Source organism: Tachysurus fulvidraco, chromosome 23 (assembly GCF_022655615.1).
Source record: "Tachysurus fulvidraco isolate hzauxx_2018 chromosome 23, HZAU_PFXX_2.0, whole genome shotgun sequence".
Lineage (NCBI taxonomy): Eukaryota > Metazoa > Chordata > Actinopteri > Siluriformes > Bagridae > Tachysurus > Tachysurus fulvidraco.
Genome location: NC_062540.1, coordinates 4,123,169 through 4,143,626, shown reverse-complemented (window position 1 = coordinate 4,143,626; position 20,458 = coordinate 4,123,169). Strand labels below are relative to the sequence as shown.

General features: G+C 40.3%; 1 protein-coding gene across 1 annotated transcript; it reads right to left on the bottom strand.

The window, feature by feature from the left end:
• Nucleotides 1-389: 389 nt before the first annotated feature.
• Nucleotides 390-13,471, bottom strand: calcoco1a (calcium binding and coiled-coil domain 1a). Its single transcript, XM_027155288.2, has 15 exons — nucleotides 13,286-13,471; nucleotides 11,849-11,998; nucleotides 11,650-11,752; nucleotides 10,072-10,274; nucleotides 8,983-9,174; nucleotides 8,511-8,659; nucleotides 7,201-7,270; nucleotides 5,409-5,564; nucleotides 4,830-5,084; nucleotides 4,133-4,258; nucleotides 3,930-4,025; nucleotides 3,653-3,740; nucleotides 3,208-3,452; nucleotides 2,586-2,674; nucleotides 390-1,902 (listed from the first exon to the last, which is right to left on the bottom strand). Exons 2-15 carry the CDS (start codon nucleotides 11,978-11,980, stop codon nucleotides 1,875-1,877), a joined length of 1,932 nt encoding a protein of 643 aa, XP_027011089.2. The 5' UTR covers nucleotides 11,981-11,998; nucleotides 13,286-13,471; the 3' UTR covers nucleotides 390-1,874.
• Between the last annotated feature and the right edge of the window lie 6,987 nt (nucleotides 13,472-20,458).

The window sequence follows — 20,458 nt, the reverse complement described above, 5'->3', positions numbered from 1 at the left end:
TTGTAGTTATCATGCTGACCATTTAATAAAACAAGTTCACTGATGTCCCGGTTAAATTTATGTAGTGACGAGACGACGACACCTACATCGATGAGCTCGTGTACGGTACAAACCTGTGCTGTATATTGGACTGGTTTAATACGCTGTAAAAATGGCTGCAAATTATTCAACTACAGGTGAAAACAAACAAAAAACAAAACAGTAGCACAATATGGGATGAAATCAGCCAGCTTACAGTATATGAAGAGAAAACAGTTATAGAATAACAAAAAAAAATGTAATAATAATAATAATAATAAAAAAAACATTCAAACCTGCAAGCAGCGGCTCTCAATAAAATATATGTGTATGTTTGTTTATATATATATATATATATATATATATATATATATATATATATATATATATAAACACAAGGGCATCCATGTTTGTATTTCTGTTTCAGTAATGAAAAAAAAAACATTCTATTCTATTCTTATCTATTTATCATGGATTTCTTATAGCCTACTTGACTGGTCAATTAAATGACACTAGTTGAATCCAATGACAACTCAAAAACAAATAAACCTTTAAATAATGTCTGAGAGCCTAATGTGTTGTGTCTGTGGGAAATCCAATGAATAAAAAGCTCTGCAACTCGAATAAATAGCAAGATTACTATTGCACATAATTAAATAACTAGCCAAATATTTCAATAGTTGCATGATGAGTTGATTCACAAAACAAATCAGTACAGAGATGGGATTAAAAAATGTTTTTTTTAAACAATTAAACAGGTCCCTGGCTGCACAAATGATGAGAACCCATGCCTTAAAGGAAATCCAGTAAAACATTACTTAGTTCAATGAGCAAAACAAAACTTTAAATGGTGGAAAACAGAGACAGAGCTTATAAAGTGTTTTCATATGTCACGATTATAACTGGTATGATTATTGCAGTCTGGACTGCTCATGTCTGTCCAAACACTTCCATGATCATGTCCTGTTTAACTCCAGGTGCCTGCTGTGTCCTTCAAAAATATTAGACATGATAGCCATAAAGTAAAGAACAAACTAAATCCTATCTGTTGAATCCATCCTCCGAAGATGGATTCAAATGTGCTTTACGTACAATATTGCAATACTGCATGTTCTAAACCGTAGTAAAATGCTATAGATCAGAATTCAAATGTAGCCTTAAATGCATAAAATCATTTTGATATGTGTTAATTCATAATGCGCTGATTCGATTTGTGACGTGTTGAAACTCACATGGAAATCAGGAACCGATTTATCGATCAGCTGCATTATGGAAGGTTTATAGAGGTCGCTGCTAGGAATAAGCTCCTTGTGCTGTTTTATGTTTAAGATATTATGGTGTTTAAAATAACAGTTATCAGAGAGCACGAGGGTGGCTGGAATGAGTGTAAAGAGCATCGCTCTACGCTCACTAGTTATTTTGTACGCCTACAATTCACTGGACCTCGTGTGCATTTGTAATGAGCACACACTGAAACTGCGGTGCACGCTCATGCTGGCCAACCTCACCTTCTTTATTAAAGACACTGTTTACACAACATAATCGTCCTCAGGATATTCTCAGCGGTGTGCATTTCTTTGATACGGTTGTTAATAAAGATTGCTTACATTTCATGTCATCGTGTTTTAATTAAAATGTACGCCAGACTCGTGTCCCGTACCACCGCGTGGTATCGGACGCTGACGTCTGAGCTTTTCAAACTTTTCAGACGCATCCCTAGTGTTAAGAATTCAAACAGGTAAATGTGTGTCAAAGACTAGTAAATATTGTGGCTTGTGCATACAGAAAGTGCATTGAAAATGGAAAGCAAGTTGCATATGTCAGTACACGTTACTGTGATCCTGTAGTTCCACTCCTCACCACAGGGGGCTCTCGTCCACGTCACTAAAGTGAACCAGAAGAAAGAAGAGTTTTAGAGATTAGTGTGAGAAAAAAAATGAAGAAGTAAAGAGAAGAGGAGAACGCAAGCTGTAAGGAGGGGACAAAAGAGGAGAGAGGACAGGACGTGTGATTGAGCGAGTGAGTGAAGTGAGGGAGAGAAGGTTTTAATGATGCTGAAAATTGGCCAGTGCTCGCTGACTACCCTTTTAGTAAATCATTGCTACAGCTTGCTGTCAAGTTATCTGTCCTCTTGTCCTCCTATCATACCGCTCCCACATCCACTGTTCACACTCTGCCTCCTCCTTTCACTCACTCTCTCTCCCACACACACACACACACACTATTTTCTTCTCCCTAGCTATAGCCGTCTGTCTCTCTCACTTCTCTCCCTCACTAATTTTATGAGGAGGCATTCAAAACTTCCATCTCCACACCATATTTGCCTTGTCACCATAAATCTTATGTTAGGAGTGTGTGTGTGTGCGTGTGTGTGTGAGACACGATCACTTCTTCTGAGAAACGGTTATGAAAAAGGACATGAGGCCAGTGTGTACTTGTCAGTGACATGGTAGCCTGTGTGCACAAACATGACATAGATAGAAATAGCCATGAGAAGAAGTGATAGCAAATCATACTGTGACATTATGATGGAAATTTTATGAGCTCGAAGTGCGTATACTGTGTACCTGAGAAGAGCGTTTCTGTGGTTAGGCAGGAGGAGAGCCATCTCTTCAGAGCTATTCACACCTGACTGAAAGACATCATACTCCTCTTCCTGTAACAACCAAAATAACAATACAATGAAATCAGCATCAACAACAACAGTAACAGCATTTAATGCTAATTTTATTTCTGGTGAGTTGCTGGTCAATGTTACAAGCTAGGAGATGGTTTTTTTTTTTTTTTTGCTTTGCCATTAAAAAGGTACAGTATTTAAATTTCTCTTTTTCAATTCAATTCAATCATTCATTCGTTCATTTTCTACCGCTTATCCAAACTTCTAGGGTCACGAGGAGCCTGTGCCTATCTCAGGATTAAAGATTAATAGATTAATATTAGACTTAGAGTTAAATGTGTTTGTATTTATCCCTAATGAACAAGCCTGAGGTGTCTGAGGCGACTGTGGTGAAGAAAAACTCATTGAGATGGAAGAGGAAGAAACCTTGAGAGGAACCAGACGCGAAAGGGAACCCCAAGGGTAGCCACTAGAGGGTGTGACTATAAAATTATTCTGAATAATGTCCTGTCTATAGATATGTTTTGAAACACTGATAAACACTGATGAAAAAAGTAATCTTTTTAACTTACTGATTCGGAGCTGTGCACGTGTGGGTGTGTGTCGTCACTAGGCTGGTGTGGGGAGCAGAGCGGAGCGGGCTGACTGATCACCACCGCCTGAGACAAGTGGAGGAGTCGTGGGGATGGAGGAGGAGTAGTGGGCAGAATGAGAAGGAGGTCAGACTGGGGCTGCTCACACAGACTGTAGTGACTCACGGGCCTTAGTGCCTCTGGATTTTCGTCCTCCGACTCTGACAGGGAGCTGTCTGCTTGACCTGTGCACCAAAACACACCACTATTGTACGAGACGCAGTTTCTGTAATACCTGACGATCGGGTTCAAACAAAAATCCCAATCTAGGATTAGTATATCGGTGGGACAGCAGTGTAGGTAAGCGGTTAGTGTTTTGTATGACGGTGTGCGGTTTGGTTCTACGTGACAACATAGAACATAAGATGAGCAGTCAGTCACTCACTGCTCTGCAACAATGTAGTCACGCTCCATTTAGAGCCACTCAGGGTCTCCAGCCTCTGCTCCAGCTGGTGGATGTACTCAATCACCTCCTACACACACACACACACACAAAGTCAAAGCTTTGCACCAAGCTGTAACACTTCCTACAATCTATTTAGATCTGAATGACAATTTTTCTACTGCAGTCCTCCGTTTAAGGGAACCTAATCATCAGGGTACAAGAAAACAATCTGTTAATGAGCATCTTTATGATGAGATTATTAGACCGAGCGGTTTGCCTTTTTCTCCGCCTGCAGTTGCTCCTTTTCCTTCTGAGCCACCCTGAGACTGGCTTTCAGTTCCTGAAGCTCTCTTCGTGTTTCACTCAGCTGCACCTGTATACACGAGCACACAACAAGCACACAACCAGGTCAGTATGGAGGTTCTCCTCTGTGATGTCATTCTCTACCTCCAAATGAGCAACGTTTGTACTTGCACGCACCCGATTGCAGTCTTTCTCTCGCCCGAGTTCCACTTCTGCCTTATTTCTTTCCATCCTCTCCTCCTGCAGCTGCTCTTCCTTCTGCTTGATCTCGTCATTCAGTCTGTCCAAATGTGTCCTGATCATCTACGCAGACAATAAAGACTCTTATAAACATCGATACATGCAATACTCTCTCTTATGCTCTTATGTCTCTGTTAAAAAAATCTCTAGTGTCCTTGAAAAAAATTCGGAAGTTCTTGTTGATTAATATCACCTCATTTTAAATGTAACGGTAATTTTTTTTGCAAAGAAATGGTGGAAAATGATGACTCTCAGTAGCTGATAATGATTTATTAGGCACTATGTCTAATTAGTTTTATTTTAAAAAAAAAGAGAGAGAGCCCCTCATTCATTTATAACGTGTCTTTCCCTTTTATTAAGTGGCAATATATAAATTTCAACATAACTACAGTACTTTCTGCTTTAGATGCATTCTGAAATGTCTTTGTTATTCCTTAAATAAATAAATTAAATGAATTGTTTCGTAAGAATATCTACACACGTACATATGCAATTGTTAGAAGGTTTTCTTTTTATTCAGTACGTCACATTTGATGTAAGACCACACTCGTGAAACTTCCACCTCCTGTCAACATCCCCAATGTCTGTCCCTCATGCACACTTCCCCATTATTGTGGCTTGACTCATTAGTCACCTCAGTGCTACACTGCAGACTCTCTCTCTCCTGCACCCAGCTGGCACGAGCCTCCCGCAGAGCCAGGTTGGCGTCTGCCAGCTGCAGGGTGAGCTGTGCGGCCTGTAGTCTGGCCTGGTGAAGGTCGGCTTGGACGCTGTCTCTCTGAGCCGACATTTCTCTGATCTCAGCCCGTAGAGTCTCGACACAGCGTTCGCTGGCACCCAGTCGCTCCTGAACACCGCGTAACTCTGCTAAAGCTGCTTCACTGGCTGCCTGCATCACAACACCACCATATTCAGCAGGTCTGTGTGGGGATTTGATACTGCAGTGATTGTGTGAGTGCATGTCTGTGTAAGTGGGAGGATGGTGACAGACTATTAAACTTTCTCTGCCTGAAAGGTCTGGTGGCTGTGTGTGGGTGTGGGTGTGGGTGTAGGTGTAGGTGTAGGTGTGTGTATGAAATCCAATAAGTCAGTGTGAGTGAGTTTTGTCTTAACTGCCACTCCTCTGCATGTAATAATCAGTTTGAACACAAACACTAAGTAGGTGTTGTGTCTGTAAGGAATCTGCGAGAGAAAGAGCGCCTGTGTGACAAACCTCCTTCCTGTGTGCGCTGTTGAGTTTGTGCGTCAGCGTGGTGATGGTGTCTCGGAGCTGCAGGGCGTGTGTGTCTCTCTGAGCCAGAGAGCTTCTCAAACTCTGGAACTCCGTAGAGAGGCTATGAAGCTCTTTCTCGGTCTGCTCCAGCTTCACCTAACAGAACACCACACACACACACACACACACACACACACACACACACACGTTTTGTTTAGCTTCTCAAATTGCCCGTGACCGCGTAGCACATAAGTGGTACCCACGCCTGTGGTTTTCTTTGTCTGTGGCTTGTTTGTTTATTTATTTTATTATTTTTTTTACATGCATTAGCCAAATTATATTTACATGTATTACAACAGAGTAAAAAAACACATTCAAATTACATTCAAATCCTACACCACTGACCACAAAACACTGCTATGGAAAACACCCACCATAACCTCAAAAACACCTGAGCATCCATTAGCGGTCGACTTCAGAAACCTCTTCTCAACCGTCGCTATGTTATCAACGATCGCTTTCGAATACGTTTACGTTTCTATAGTAACAACTGAACAGGTGAGTTGTACTGTATTCTGTCGACGGTAGAAGATGTTTTGGAAGGATCATCGTTGAAGCTCGTCATTGAAGTCTTATCTCAAGAGGACATTTCGATACCTCATCCAACTGCTGCTACTTTACATAAAGGTAAAGTAAATAGGTTTACTAGAACCCTCTTTGTTCAGATCCCTATATTTTTGCACAATGTACTGTATAATATACAGTATGCACACGATACACTTTATGTAGCTAGGACAACTGACTTTAAGTCGTTAGCTCTGTGCCTTATTATGTAGCACAATGTCGTTTCATTTCATTTTCACATGTACTGCATCAGCTATATATACCGTTGAAATGACAACACAAGCTTCTTGACTCGTCTCGACTCTCGTCTTAAACAGTGACGGTCAGAGCTGTAACCTTAACTAATGTTAACATCGCTGACTTTCTTTGCAACAATGTTTGTCTCGTTATGATATAATAAAGCAGGACAGAATAGAAGTGAACAAAAGTCTGGGTGTTCATTCATTCATTCATTCATTCATTCATTCATTTTATACCGCTTATCCGAACTTCTCGGGTCACGGGGAGCCTGTGCCTATCTCAGGCATCATCGGGCATCGAGGCAGGATACACCCTGGATGGAGTGCCAACCCATCGCAGGGCACACAGACACTCATTCACTCACACACTACGGACAATTTTCCAGAGATGCCAATCAACCTACCATGTATGTCTTTGGACCGGGGGAGGAAACCGGAGTACCCGGAGGAAAGCCCCGAGGCACGGGGAGAACATGCAAACTCCACACACACAAGGCGGAGGCGGGAATCGAACCCCCAACCCTGGAGGTGTGAGCGAACATGCTAACCACTAAGCCACCGTGTCCCCCAGTCTGGGATGTTCCAGAACTTTAAATATAATTAAAAACAGCTAAAAATGACAAAAAATGATGTCATTCTTTAATAATTGACTGTGGCATAGTTTTAGTGTCGGCTGTTATAGAATCATCATCCTACCTTGTTTATTATATTCCTGTAACTCTACACCCTGTTGTGTTTCATTCCTTACATATATTATGCATTGCAGTAAACTGGTACACTCATATATATCTCTTTATGGTCATTATACTGCTCTGGATATAATGTATACACACACACACACACGCGCGCGAGTGAACCCACTTTAATACATTTATAAGATATACAACAAAGCTTTATGTAATTAAATAATCTGTGCAAGCTTGATGTACCTTCATGTTCTTGTATTCACCTTCCGCTTCTTTCTTATGGGCTGCAGCTTTTTTGGCTCGCTCCTTCATCCTGGAAGGAAACGACATGTCTGTTATTTTTGTTATTTTGTCACACGCTTAATTTGTTGCTTCTGTGGATCAGTCGGTCATGCTGATGTATTGTGCATGTAGTGCTGTAACTAGGTGAAGGAAGCCGTTATGCCGGGCCCGATATAGTGCACACTTAGCGGAAAAGGAACACTTATAATGAACTGCAAACCATTTGGGATTTGACCCTGCTGGGTGAATTTAATCCTAACTGAAATCTTGTTTTAGAAATGGCTGTGGGGAACATCACTGACAATACTACGTCAGGTAAAGGCAGAAAAAAGACTCAAGTTTAAATCTTATGATTGAATTTATGGATTTTCTGTATAATTATTAAGGCAAGTTGGCGTGAATCCTACTTAAAGGCGGGGTCTACGATTTTTGAAAGCCGATGTCGACATTTGAAATCATCAAAACAAACACGCCCCTAACCCAAATGGGTCCCACCTCTGTATTGATAGCTCCGCCCATGCATACATACGTAACCCAGGCAAATAATGGAGAGAGATGTCTTTATCATACAGTAGCTGAAGGGAAGAACAATACGATTGCAGATAAACAAACAAGCAAAAATGACACAAGCATAATCATGCAAAGGACAAAGGCATATATTAGTTCTGTGTAACAAAGCAAAACCAATGTTACTTACCTATCCAGAAGGGAAAAAGCGCCTCTGCGTCTTAAGTAAAGTTGAATTTCCAGAGTCAGTAACTCCTGAGCTAAACACTGTTACTACACAAAACATGGTTGTAGCTGCCTCTCTACATTACTACGATAGAAAAGAGGTGTTATTTGTGTAGTAACAGCGTTTAGCTCAGGAGCTATTGACTCGGGAAACTCCAACCTGTGAATATGTGGCCAACTTCCTGCTCCTTCAGTTCTCTCCAGTGCTGGAAAGCTGATCCTATATTAACACGTCCTACTTCTTGCCTTATCGTAAACCTTTCTTCTCTTTCTTTCTTTGTTTTTTATCCTCCATGTCAATGCTAAAACCGCTTTCTGCTATTGTCACACGTGCGCACTGAACAGTCTCTCCGCCGCATATTGATAAGCCCCGCCCCTTTCTGCTCATTGGCTACACGTTTGTTTTGATTTTTGTTTTGATTTTTGTTTATCATTCGGCCCGACTCGGTTTTCTGAAGCATTTCTCAAAAATCGGAGACCCTGCCTTTAATTATGGCAGACTGTTTTATTTTGCCTTCCTTACAGACAGAAGGTCTTACCTCTCTAGATCTGTCTCTCTCTCCAGGGCTTTTTGAGTGAGCACTCTGATGTCATCCTCCAGCTGGCTGATCCTCTGCTCACTTGCCGCTTCTTTAACCAGCAGGGTCTGCTTCTTGTCTTGCAGAACTTCGGTGAGAGCTGATAGCTCCTAAATAACACACAGCGTTAAATGTCTAGTTAAAAAAGTGTTGAAACAATATGAGGAAGTTACAATATACAGACCAGATACAGACAGATCAGAGACACGTAGGCAGAGAGACATAAACCATCCGGTCAGACGCCACAAAATAGAAGCATTTCACTTGCACAGCTAAAGAAGGACCTCCGTGTTTATCTACTACACTGAACCGAACCTTTCGTTAGGTCTGGATGAGAGGATCATCATTTAACTGAGATGAATATTGCGTCAGAATAAACACAGCACTATGTTTGAGTGGAGAACTATTAGAGGAGGATTATTAGTTCTTCTACCTCCTGCTTCTTCTTCATGTCCTCCATTTGTTCTCTGGTGAGCCTGAGCTCCTCCTCCAGCTCCTTGCTCCTCCGCTCCCACATCTCTCTGGTCCTGTGTGAGCACTCTCGCTCGTGTTCACAGCTCCTCTCTGCTGCTTCTAGAGCCAGCAATAATTCAGCCCTCTCTTTCAAACACTCCTGCAGTCGGCTCTGAGGAAAAGCAAAGATTTATAAGAAATCAGAAAGCAAAAAAAAAAAAAAAAAAATACCACAGCATTGGACCACAATATGCCCCAATGCTGTGATATTAATTATTTGTCCAATTTGGTATCAGGAGATAACCGATTGGCCAAACTGAAAACAGCAGCACAATGACCTGAAATGTTCATTTGACCCAGTTCCTCCATGCAAAAGTGCTATGTGAGATCCAAAACCTGACTTTTACTGCACTTTGCTTAGGGTCTTTTTACACCTGGTCACTTCATATGTTTTTCTCTGATCCAATAGCTATCTGTTCCATTTACTTTAGGCCACATAAATGCGTCTTGGCAACTCTGATATCAATCCGATCTTTCTGCTCCCACCCAATATGCAAATATATTTTACCTCATTTCCAATGTAATTGAAATGGAACACGCTTTGGTGTATGCGGTTGCTACAAAAAACAGCATTTACTGTTTGATGCATTTTAAGACCCAACGAGACACCTGGGTGAAAGATCGGAGCAGCACTGGTGGGAAAACATATTTGTTTCTGGCGCGATGCACGACTCGTAAGACACTTGCGAGTGACGTACTTCCGTTTGGAGTTGTATAGCGCTGACGTATGTGGCTTGAACAACCACATTCATTTACACCTGTCCAGTTTCATCTGAAATGCGTCCCAGACCACCTCCTGAAGGGGTTTGAACGATCGGATTTATATCCGTTTCGAAAACGTTCCGGAGGGCATTTAGACCTGGTCTTTTTACCATCGGATAGCAGAAAATTCACAGAAAATGCATGAAGTGACCAGGTGTAAAAACCCCCTTAGATGCAACACAAAGTTATGTGACGCTATAGTATTTCATTGCATTAAAAACTGGAACTTTTGAGCATCTGCTCATACCTGCAGAAGCTCTGCTTTGGGAATGACAACCAGCATGTCCTCACTGCCTTCACCTCCCTCCAAGGCTTGCTCCAGTGTCACCAACTCCTCCAGTGGCTTTGGAGCCGAGAAGGTGAAAGCAGGGCTGTGGGAGCATACTTCGCCTTTCCCGTCCACATACACAAACTGGTACTGCTCAGTACTGGGGCCTGGCAAATAGCAAGCTGGGGGAAAACAGAACGTGGTTACATGTGTACACTTGTACACCAAAATGGAATAAAATAAAATCCAATTTAATCATTCACAATGTTAAATGATTTACGCAATGCTTGTTTTTGACTTACTGAGATTTGCACTAGACCACATTTAATTGAATGGAGCAATCAAACAGGCTAATAACTATAAACTCTATGATAATTATACCTATGATAATGGCAAGTTGTGATTTCCACAGCTGTAACTAAATTAAAACTAATGATCCTCATGGCTATGGTTTACAGGTTCATGAATATCCCTAGAACCCACATGAGCTTGAGGATTTAAAGCCCTCCAAGTACAACCTTTGTAATGATTTTATATCAACATCTTTTAGCTATTTGCGGCTAATATATAGTTTCGATTTCCTGCACAGCTCCTGTTATCAGCGGCCGATGACCTCACCGAGTTGAAGAGATCACCTCAAAGCCATGCAGCTCCACTCACTCAAACACATACACAGCCTAGAGTCATTTAACACAGGAGCTGATCCAGACTTTTCTTTTTTATTGTCTAATATATTTCCTTGACTGAATCACTGTCTAAACACACTTCATCATGACGATTAGAAAACTCGATAGCTCTTAACTTTAGCAGTTTTTGTGAATATTAGGTCACATTAGCTGGCCTACAAAAACCATTAAATGTTTTGGCAAAGAATTTCTTAATGCTCGATGTGTATGATGACAAACAGCAATTACCAACAATTAAATTACCAAAAAGCTTTAACTGATTTACATTTAGAGATGTGCTGAAACTCAATAGAAGGCAAAGCTCTGCACACACAGAACTCCAGACAACAAAAAGATGACTAAACAGCAAAAAAGCATGTCCTAAGCCTTCCTTCTTTATTTCCCTCTTTACTTCTTTCTTTTTTTCCCCTTTCCTCCCCTTCTTTCCCTTTCTTTCTTTCTCTTTCTTTCTTTCCTCTTTCCTTCCCTCCTTCTTTCTTTTTCTTTCTTTCTTTTTTCTTGCTTTCCCCCCTAATTTCTCTTTCTTGCTTTCTTTTCCCCTTTCCTCCCCTTCTTTTCTTTCTTTCTTTCCTTCAATCCTTCTTTCTTTTTTCTTTCTTGCTTACCCTCTTTTCTTAGTTCCTTCCTTCCTTCCTTCCTTCCTTCCTTCCTTCCTTCCTCATCATCTTCATAGTCTTTCTATGGTTTCATTACTATCAAACTACTGATCATTATATTTGTGCATGCAATTTAAATAAACAATCAGTTAGTCCTTGACAATTACCAGATTTTATCGGTTGATGCACACATGACAATTGTTTTGTAAGTGCTTTCAGTATTTGATCATTTGATAATAAGGCCCATGAAGAAAAAAGGGGGACTTTTACTGTACCTTGGAAGTTGACACAGCAGTTAGCCTGAGTCCCTTCCTTGTAGCTGGCTGGAGCAAGAGCCCACACAAATGTATGGTAGTTCCTCACAGATGACCAGCCAACCTGGGAAAAGTCAGATACAATAATCTATGAATATGGACACTATTAGATGTAACAAATGTATAATTAAACTAGACGTGCTGACCGCCTAATTGTCACCTTAAACAGGCCGATCCAGTCACTGCTGGTCCAGCTGTGCTGATCGCTGATGCTGTAGTGGCATTCCACTCGTCTCTGTGGGTAGTAGCTGCTACCCACGTTCTGAAACTCCACCTTCCATGTTTTCTCCATAATCCAAAACAAGTGCTTCTAAAGAAACAGGGAAAATCTTTTTGAACTGAAAGGCACACATTATTTGACATTCGAAATTTGCAGTGCATAAGGTCGTGTTTATGACGTTTGCCCAGTCTGTTATTGAGCAAAAGTGGTACAGCTCAGGGGGAAAAAACTGTCCCGAGTTTTTCATTCCTGAGGCAGGTAAAAACAAGTTCCCATACTGCAAGTCAAACTCAGGCCACCTGCGTAGAAAACTAAGACCGCAAGCCACAATAGCAACAGTAATCACCTCTCCTATAACACGGGCAGGAATTCACATGCTGAAGCTGCAGAACAGCTATAGGAGATGGTGGGTCTCATGTACAGTCGATCCAGCATGACAGGTGGAGCACGATAAGTACCCAAGTTGCATATTTATAGATTGGGGTGAGTTCCTGAGTGACCTTGGAGAGTTCAGTGTTTTGCCTGGTTTAAAACACACAGTCCGCGTAAAGCTAAATAAGGCACGGTCAACAAAAGTTATGGATTATGTTCAACATTATTGTATAAAGTATTGACCGATTTTCAAGTGCTGTGAAAGCCCTAATAATCCAGCAAAATATGCAGTAATTAACTGGAAGAGGAATTGCAAAACATTGTATTACAGGTTTTGGTGTACTGATAGACCCTTATATATAAAACCCTACAGAGGTGAAGGATATGACACACATACTGTACGATATCAAAATAAAATATTAATATTATAAGATATTTTACATTTCTGTCATTTAGCAGACACCCTTTTCTAGAGTGACATAAAATTTATTTCAACCTATACAACTGAGGGTGGACCTGGGACTCGAACCCATGACCTTCTGATCAGTAGCCCAACGCCTTAACCACTAGGCTACCATATATAGTGTATTTTGACAATATTAAGAAAAAGCACAACCGTTTCACGTGACCATAAGCTGCGGTTTGTTTTTAACGTTACAATTGATCCGAAATAGAAACTATTCCGTGAGCTTCAGCGATGAAGCAAGAACAAGGTGCAACATAACGCGTGTCTTGTTACTATGGTGACGTAAGTAGTTACACAATTGTGCCCTTTAAACAACCAAAGCTGCACGCGGTGACCGATTTACGGACCTGCAACTAAAAAGCAATAAAGAATACAACTCTCAGGAATGATAAAAAGTTACAGATAGCTCGTCTGCAGTCATTCACGACCCAGAGTGCTTTCTTTTCTTATTCTGCGTGCTGCCATGCGTGCGTTCACACTTTGTACAGACAGCTACGCCACTGTTTAATCTTCATCACAGATGATGACAAATAACTCACCCGAGTTCAGCTACTCAGTGCAGTTTTCTGTAAAAAGCCAAGCGTGCGATTAGCTTAAGATTTAGTGTCATTAGAAATGTTGTCAAAGTTATGCGTCAGGAACGAGCTGTGCCTTAAACCTTTAACAACAAAAACAAAAAACAAAGCCACGTCTTTTTTTATGCATAGTTCAGTTGATTTGTGGGAAATGTCGTACTCATCAGTAGAGAGTCTATACAACCGAGTCTTAAAAAAACTCCAATTCCCAAATAGAAAGACGCAGTATGACTGGTCAGCAACGAGTGACGTCACCATGAGCGTAACAGCGGATACGATTCTGATTGGTTTAGGTTTCTTACAGTTCTCGCGAGGTTTGTGTGTGTGTGTGTGTGTGTGTGTGTGTGTGTGTGTGTGTGTGTGTGTGTGTGTGTGTGTGTGTGTGTGTGTGTGTGTGTGTGTGTGTGTGTGTGTGTGTGTGTGTGTGTGTGTGTGCAGTATGTCTACCAGCTCCGATCATCTTCCATGCGATGAAGATTCTGGACCTCCACTGAGATGAGGCTGACTCTGAGAATCCTGAGACATCTAGAGATCTACCAGCTCCAGTTGGACTCTAAAATACCAAGAGGAGATCTGAACTCCATGTGACCCTTACACAAATTCAACATTTGTTTGACTGTATATTTGTAATCTCACCCTCTAGTGTCACCCATATGAGGATGGGTTCCCATTTGAGTCTGGTTCCTTTCAAGGTTTCTTCCTTTACCAATTTAAGGGAGTTTTTCCTTGCCACTGCTGCCTGAGTCACCTCAGACTTGCTCATTGGGGATAAATACATATACATACATACATACATACATACATACATATATACACACATACATACATACACACTGTGAACTATATATCTTGAATTTTACTATATTAATTCTCCATATTTCTCTTTATGTTTACCTTCTGTTCTATGTTTATGTTCTGTAAAGCTGCTTTGAGACAAAGCCCATTGTAAAAAGCGCTATACAAATAAACTTGAATTGAATTGAATTGAATTATACACGGAACATCCTATAAGTGTGAATCTTATTTAAATTGTTTATTATGTTGCTGATTTAATCTTTTATATGTTATTGATATGTAATAATGGTCACACTTTTCCTAATGTTCATGTTCACAGCTCTCCTAATTACTGAGTTCAGATTATTTTTGACTACAATCAGCCAAGCCCATTGCTAACATGTGCATGGTTCATAGCTATACAGTCCCCACAAACAGATATTGACAGTACTAAGAGATGCAATAAGGTTAAACGTGGCACTGTGTTAGGATGCCAACTTTGCCAATAGTCAGTTTATGAAATTTCTGAGTTTATGAAAGCTCTGATAGATAGGCCCTGGTCATCCTTTCGATTCCCTAGCAGTCTGATGGCTGAATCTGGATTTGTCAGATGTTTTTTGAATACACTACCTACTAGTATGCATAGAGTAATGATGGGTGTAGCAGCGATAATTGTTTGATTCTGTTTTTCAGGTTTTGGTTTAGGCCTCTTAGTAAAGAGTAATGTTTATTTTACAGCAGACAAAAACATTTTAGACAAATGTGGGCTTCCAATTTTATGGTAACAGTTTGGGGAAGGCCTTTAACTTTAACCCCTGTGCACATAGCGACATCTACGCAGACATGGTTCAAATGGTTTTTGGTGTGAAACTCCACTGGACTGCTCAGAGCCATGACTTCAGCCTCAAAACACTGTTAAGATGTATCGTAACAGTGACTGTGAGCCAAGGCTTTTTGTACAACATTGCTGCTTAACATAAAAATGTATCATTTGACTGAATAGGAACAATCACTTTCTAGAATCTTGTAGAAAGCCTACCTTTATAGAAGAGAGAGAGAGAGAAGGGGCATAGAAGCCTTTATTATCACCACATATACATTACAGCACAGTTGAATTCTTTTCTTCACATACCCAACGGTCAGATAGCAGGGGCAGCTATGATACAGCACCCCTGGAGCAGGGAGAGTTGAGGGCCTTGCTCAAGGGCCCAGCAGTGGCAGCTTGGCTGTTCTGGGCCTTGAACCCCAATCCTCCAATCAACAACCCAGAGCCTTAACCAGTTGAGGCAGTTATAGTCAAAAATAGACATGAGACTTAGTCATGGTTTGGAATATGATTTATTTAATTTTTTATTTATTTATTGCTACATGAATGTGTACTTAACATGGCTGGGTCAAAAAGATAAAATTCTTCGACCACTAGATGGCAGTGCACCTTAACAATCGAGTAAAGGGAATGAGGACAGGAAGGAAGAAGTAAAAAAAATGGATGTGTGATATTTCCTCTCCTTGAAAAAATCAAGAGTGGAGTGAACCCAATAATGCTATGGTCTATAATACTGCAGTTATTAACAGAGATAACAGGAAACATTATCATTGCTATTACTAAAGTTATAAAAGGCCTTATAAAAAAAGATAATCATAACCAGATGTGTGAAGTGGCTTATTATTATTATATTTTTCCCAATGTCAGGTTTATTACAGTAACAGTTATACAAAAATAATATATATAGTAAAATATAAGGTTTTTTTTTCAGTACCATTCATATCTTTTCTCACCTTTGTCCCATTTTTTTTTTTTTTTTTTTTTTGGCTTTATATTTTAAGTGGTAGTGTGTTTGACATTTAAAAGAATTGTGATTTAAAACATTTTATTAAAGTAACATATTCTAAGCAAATAAGATAAATGTCATTCTTTTCCATTATATGTATGTATTTTTTTGGCCTGTACGGTCCTTAGCTTTTGCTTTTCTTCATCAGGACTCTGTGCCTTTATATTTATACAAGTAATAAAACATGGCATATTTAAAAATGTATATAAAATCATGACATAAAAACTGTTCAAGCTATAATTTCCTAATGAGGTGTTTATAAGCTGCATGTGAGGCAAAGCTAATAGGGAGGGTTACTGTAAAGTAAATCTCATGCTTATTTATTAGATTTTTTTTTTTTACTGTGTGATTAGTTAGAATAAAATTTTGGCCCATGCTGGAGTTCGGAGGTAATACCAAAATATTTATACTACAGTGAGTCTGAAGTTTACAGTACAAGTTAGCATTCGACTTCATTCCCTAATCTCTAATTATCCTATTAACGATCAGCATCTCCCTCAAGTTTAACTTTGTAACCATCCAAATATTATGTCTATTAGTTGACATCGTGCCTTTCGACCGTACACCGTTAAGCAGACAACAGCAGCCATTATTAACAAGATGGCTACCCTACCAGCCTGCAAATCCCTATGCATGCAGTAAATGAGCAGGGCCTATAAAGGGGCTGAGGGTGTTTTACCGATAGCATGTGAGCAATATGGAGTGGGTGGTGCTGCAAGGCTGCATGCCATTGGGGGATGGGAACAAGGACTGATTGATGTGGTGTTCTTGACCTCCTTGGATGACAAGCTTCATGCCTCATGTCGTTTTGACGTGATATAGAAGAGTAAATGTAAAGCCTTAGTCCAAGCTATGTATGTCCATACTTTTGCACAGAATTTCAGAGCTTGTTGTTGGCATACTGTCTTTTTTTCCCACACTAATAACTAAATAAATTGATAGCTAACCCACTGACCGGTTACTTTTTCCCGATGCAAACTGACCGCTCTGTTGTAACAGTAGTAGTCAATAGTTTCCTCCAAAACTTTACACAGTGATTCCTCCTGGTCCTGCAGTCTTGTATTGTTAAATGTTTCCTTACTATGTTTAATCCTGTCCATAATCAGTTCATCACCTAATTAGTTCATCAACAAGCTTTTTCAGAGATGAGATAAAATATGTTGGCACTGTGCATCTGCTGATATCAGAGTGCTTAATTAAAATGAGGTTCTCTCTACTGACACTAACACTGATTAAATCCAGCTAGGTGTTAGGACATGTTATATTATCTAGCTAAATGGAATCACATGCAGAGAATCTTAACTATAATTTAGCATTTATCTTCATTTTGTAAATGTTTTCCTTGGTCCTCTTCAGTAGAGTGCAAAAGGAGATTTCAATGTTAAGATGTCTTTGAGAGAATATTTTGAATAAAATCATAATGTAGAAATAAAGAGGAGACCGTAACTCGGGCCATAACATGCTTTTTTGTTTGATTTTACATTCACACACTTTTTTTTTTTTACATTATTGCTTCTTTCAGCTTTAGGATGCCATTGTCAGAAAAGAGTTAGCCAAAGTTGTCCTTTTAATAATAGTTTTATGATGCTATTATATATTGCATACTATTACTACTTTAAAAACTGACTTAACATCCACTCATTTCTGGCAGAGAAAGACTTCCTTCTATCTTCCCTTCTTTAAAAGTCACCCTCATTATACACGTCAATGACTTTACACTATTTTCACTGTCCACTGATCATCTGTCTTGCCTTCTAAGACACAGGCCAGGACTCCACATGACCTTTCGATACACACTACAGAGCTTATGGCTGATTAATACTCCAAATTCACACTGGGTTATTCACACAGGCATTTTAAATCACATCTGATCATAATAATAACATATACGCCTTCTATATTATAACCTTCTTTACTACACTATCGAAGTATGGCTGAAATTTAGCAAAACAAAAATCTAACATCTAACTTAATATTTATCTGTGACCTGATGGTAAATATTATGCTATCTTCTACACCACAAATTGTACACTTTCGACCATACTGTTGGTCGGTGTACTGTTTCATTACGTCCTTACAATGCTGTGATAATATTTGAAATCATGACCAAGGCATATATAATAGCAAACTAGGTCTAAATAGCAGAACTAGGTTTTAGACTGGCTCATGGTGAATTTATGTCTTTATTTCGGTTCAGTAAATGTCAAAGACAATGGTTTAGTGGTTAGTTTGAATGTTCTGCGCATGCCTTGAGGGTTTCCTCTGGGTTCTCCGGTTTCCTCCTTCAGTCTAAAGATGTGTGATAGTCTGACTGGCAACAATATATTATGAGTAGTGTGTAACAGGGGGGCACGGTGAGTTAATGGGTAGCATGTTCGCCTCACACCTCCATGGTTGGGGGTTTGATTCCTGCCTCCGCCATGTGTGTGCGGAGTTTGCATGTTCTCCCCATGCCTTGAGGTTTCCTCCAGGTACTCCGGTTTCCTCCAAAGACAAGCATGGTAGGTTGATCTGCAACTCTGGAAAAATTGTCCGTAGTGTGTGATAGCGCGAGTGAATGAGAGTGAGTGTGTGCCCTGCGATGGGTTGGCACTCTATCCAGGGTGTATCCTACCTTGATGCCCGATGACACCTGAGATAGGCACAGGCTCCCCGTGACCCAAGAAGTTGGGATAAGCGGTAGAAAATGAGTGAGTGAGTGAGTAGTGTGTAACTGTTTGCATGATTGTGCCCTTTGATGAGTTGCCACCCCTTCCAAGATGTCTACCAGCTTGTGACCTTGGGATAGTCTCCAGGCTCCAAAGTCTTATAAAAATATATGCAAGTAAAGTCATTTAAAAGGAGAGTGGATGTCATGTATTTAAGTTACATGTTATGATGTACAGTACATGCTACAAAGCCTGTGAATCAAGTTAGTTCCTGTGATCAGAAGCAATTTAACAGCAATTAAGCAGCAATAAACAGTCAGAGTCTCTAATTTTCTATCTCTGGAAGTAAATAAATTAAAAATTCCCATGCAGCTTGTCATGCTACAAAGAAAGATAAAGAGCTGACACTAGATACTCCTTCCATAAATGTAAAAGAACCAGCTCCTTATAGAAATTCATATCAACCACATCAAGGCTTTTTTCTTGTTAAATAACACTCTTTTAAAATATTGTTTGATTTATTACATTATGTAGACCGTTTGCCACACAAATCCCTGAAAATGTGCCATTACTATAGAAAGGATAGCTTATTAGAATAAGCATGTTTGCATGAACCAGTGGTTTGAATGCTACTGCTATTGTTAGCATCTGCAGAAAATGAATCACAACTATCCAGTCAAACAGATTTGAGAATAATACAGTGATGTGGCATATCAGAGATAATCTTAATCCCCTAGTGAAGTCTTGTAGGAGAATGCTTTTCATTATTGTGGAAATCCAGATGTTTGGAATCTACCACAGATTAATGTAAAGCTTTGACTGTGGAAGCGAAAAAAAAAAACCCACACACACACAAAAAAAAAACAAAGTCATGTGCTACAAGCAGAAGTGAGGTAGTACTGATAAGAGAATGAAGGATGGAAAGGATAACGGTGGGGGAGGAGGGTGTGACAAATAAAAAGTCAAAGACACTGCAAGGGTAGAAGACTAGGAGCAAGGTAAGAAAGAAAGGCTGAGGACGTAAATGAGACATTAAGGAAGAGAGGGAAGATGGAGAGAGGAGCAGAGTGAGAGATGAAGAGAGAGGGGTGGAAAGGGGGAACAGGAGTATTTAGTATGCACGACCAAGCGGCCCCATCTGCTTAGCGCAGCAGTACCCGTCGTATAACTGTCTGTAGGCACATAAAGAATGTCTCTGATTTGATGTAATTCTGCAAAATTAATGACAGCTTTACTTGGGATGGGCCGTGAGGGAATGATTAGTGTTTCATCGTCCATCTGATCGTCCACCATGCCTGTACCAAGCATAGCAGTGACTCATGCTGGGTATAGCCTTACCGGTAAATTTTCTCACAAACAACACAAAACCAACACAGTATTTGAGGCGAAATCCCTGCCAGGCATTAACGATTTTGTGTCCTGTAATGAAGCCTAGTGGTGTGGCACATGCCAGCGGCTCTTCCTCACTCCCATGTCTACGCACATATTCACTGTTATGGCAGCAGAAGGTATCTCACGAGCGAATACCAGATCAGCGTTAGTGGTGCCTCAGCTGAAGTCATTCGGTATTTCAGATCGTGGTAGTGCAACAGGCATGTCGTATAGTGAAGCCCGAGGTCGTGCTGTAGTACTTTTACAAGCGATGCTTTACTGCAGCTGTGATTGGAACGGGGTGTCCGTTTTTAAAGAGATAGGGAAGGGATCTGGAATTGCAAGCTGGACATATCAATCTGCCGTGGAATGCTCGAGTCAGTTTGTTCCGAATGAGTGACATTCCTCTCCTCCTTTGGCTTCTTGCACTACCCCAGACAGTCATCCTTGACCCCCCCCCCCGCTTCATCCTCCCCCACTTTTACTAGCGAGTGAGGGCATTCCTTTTACTA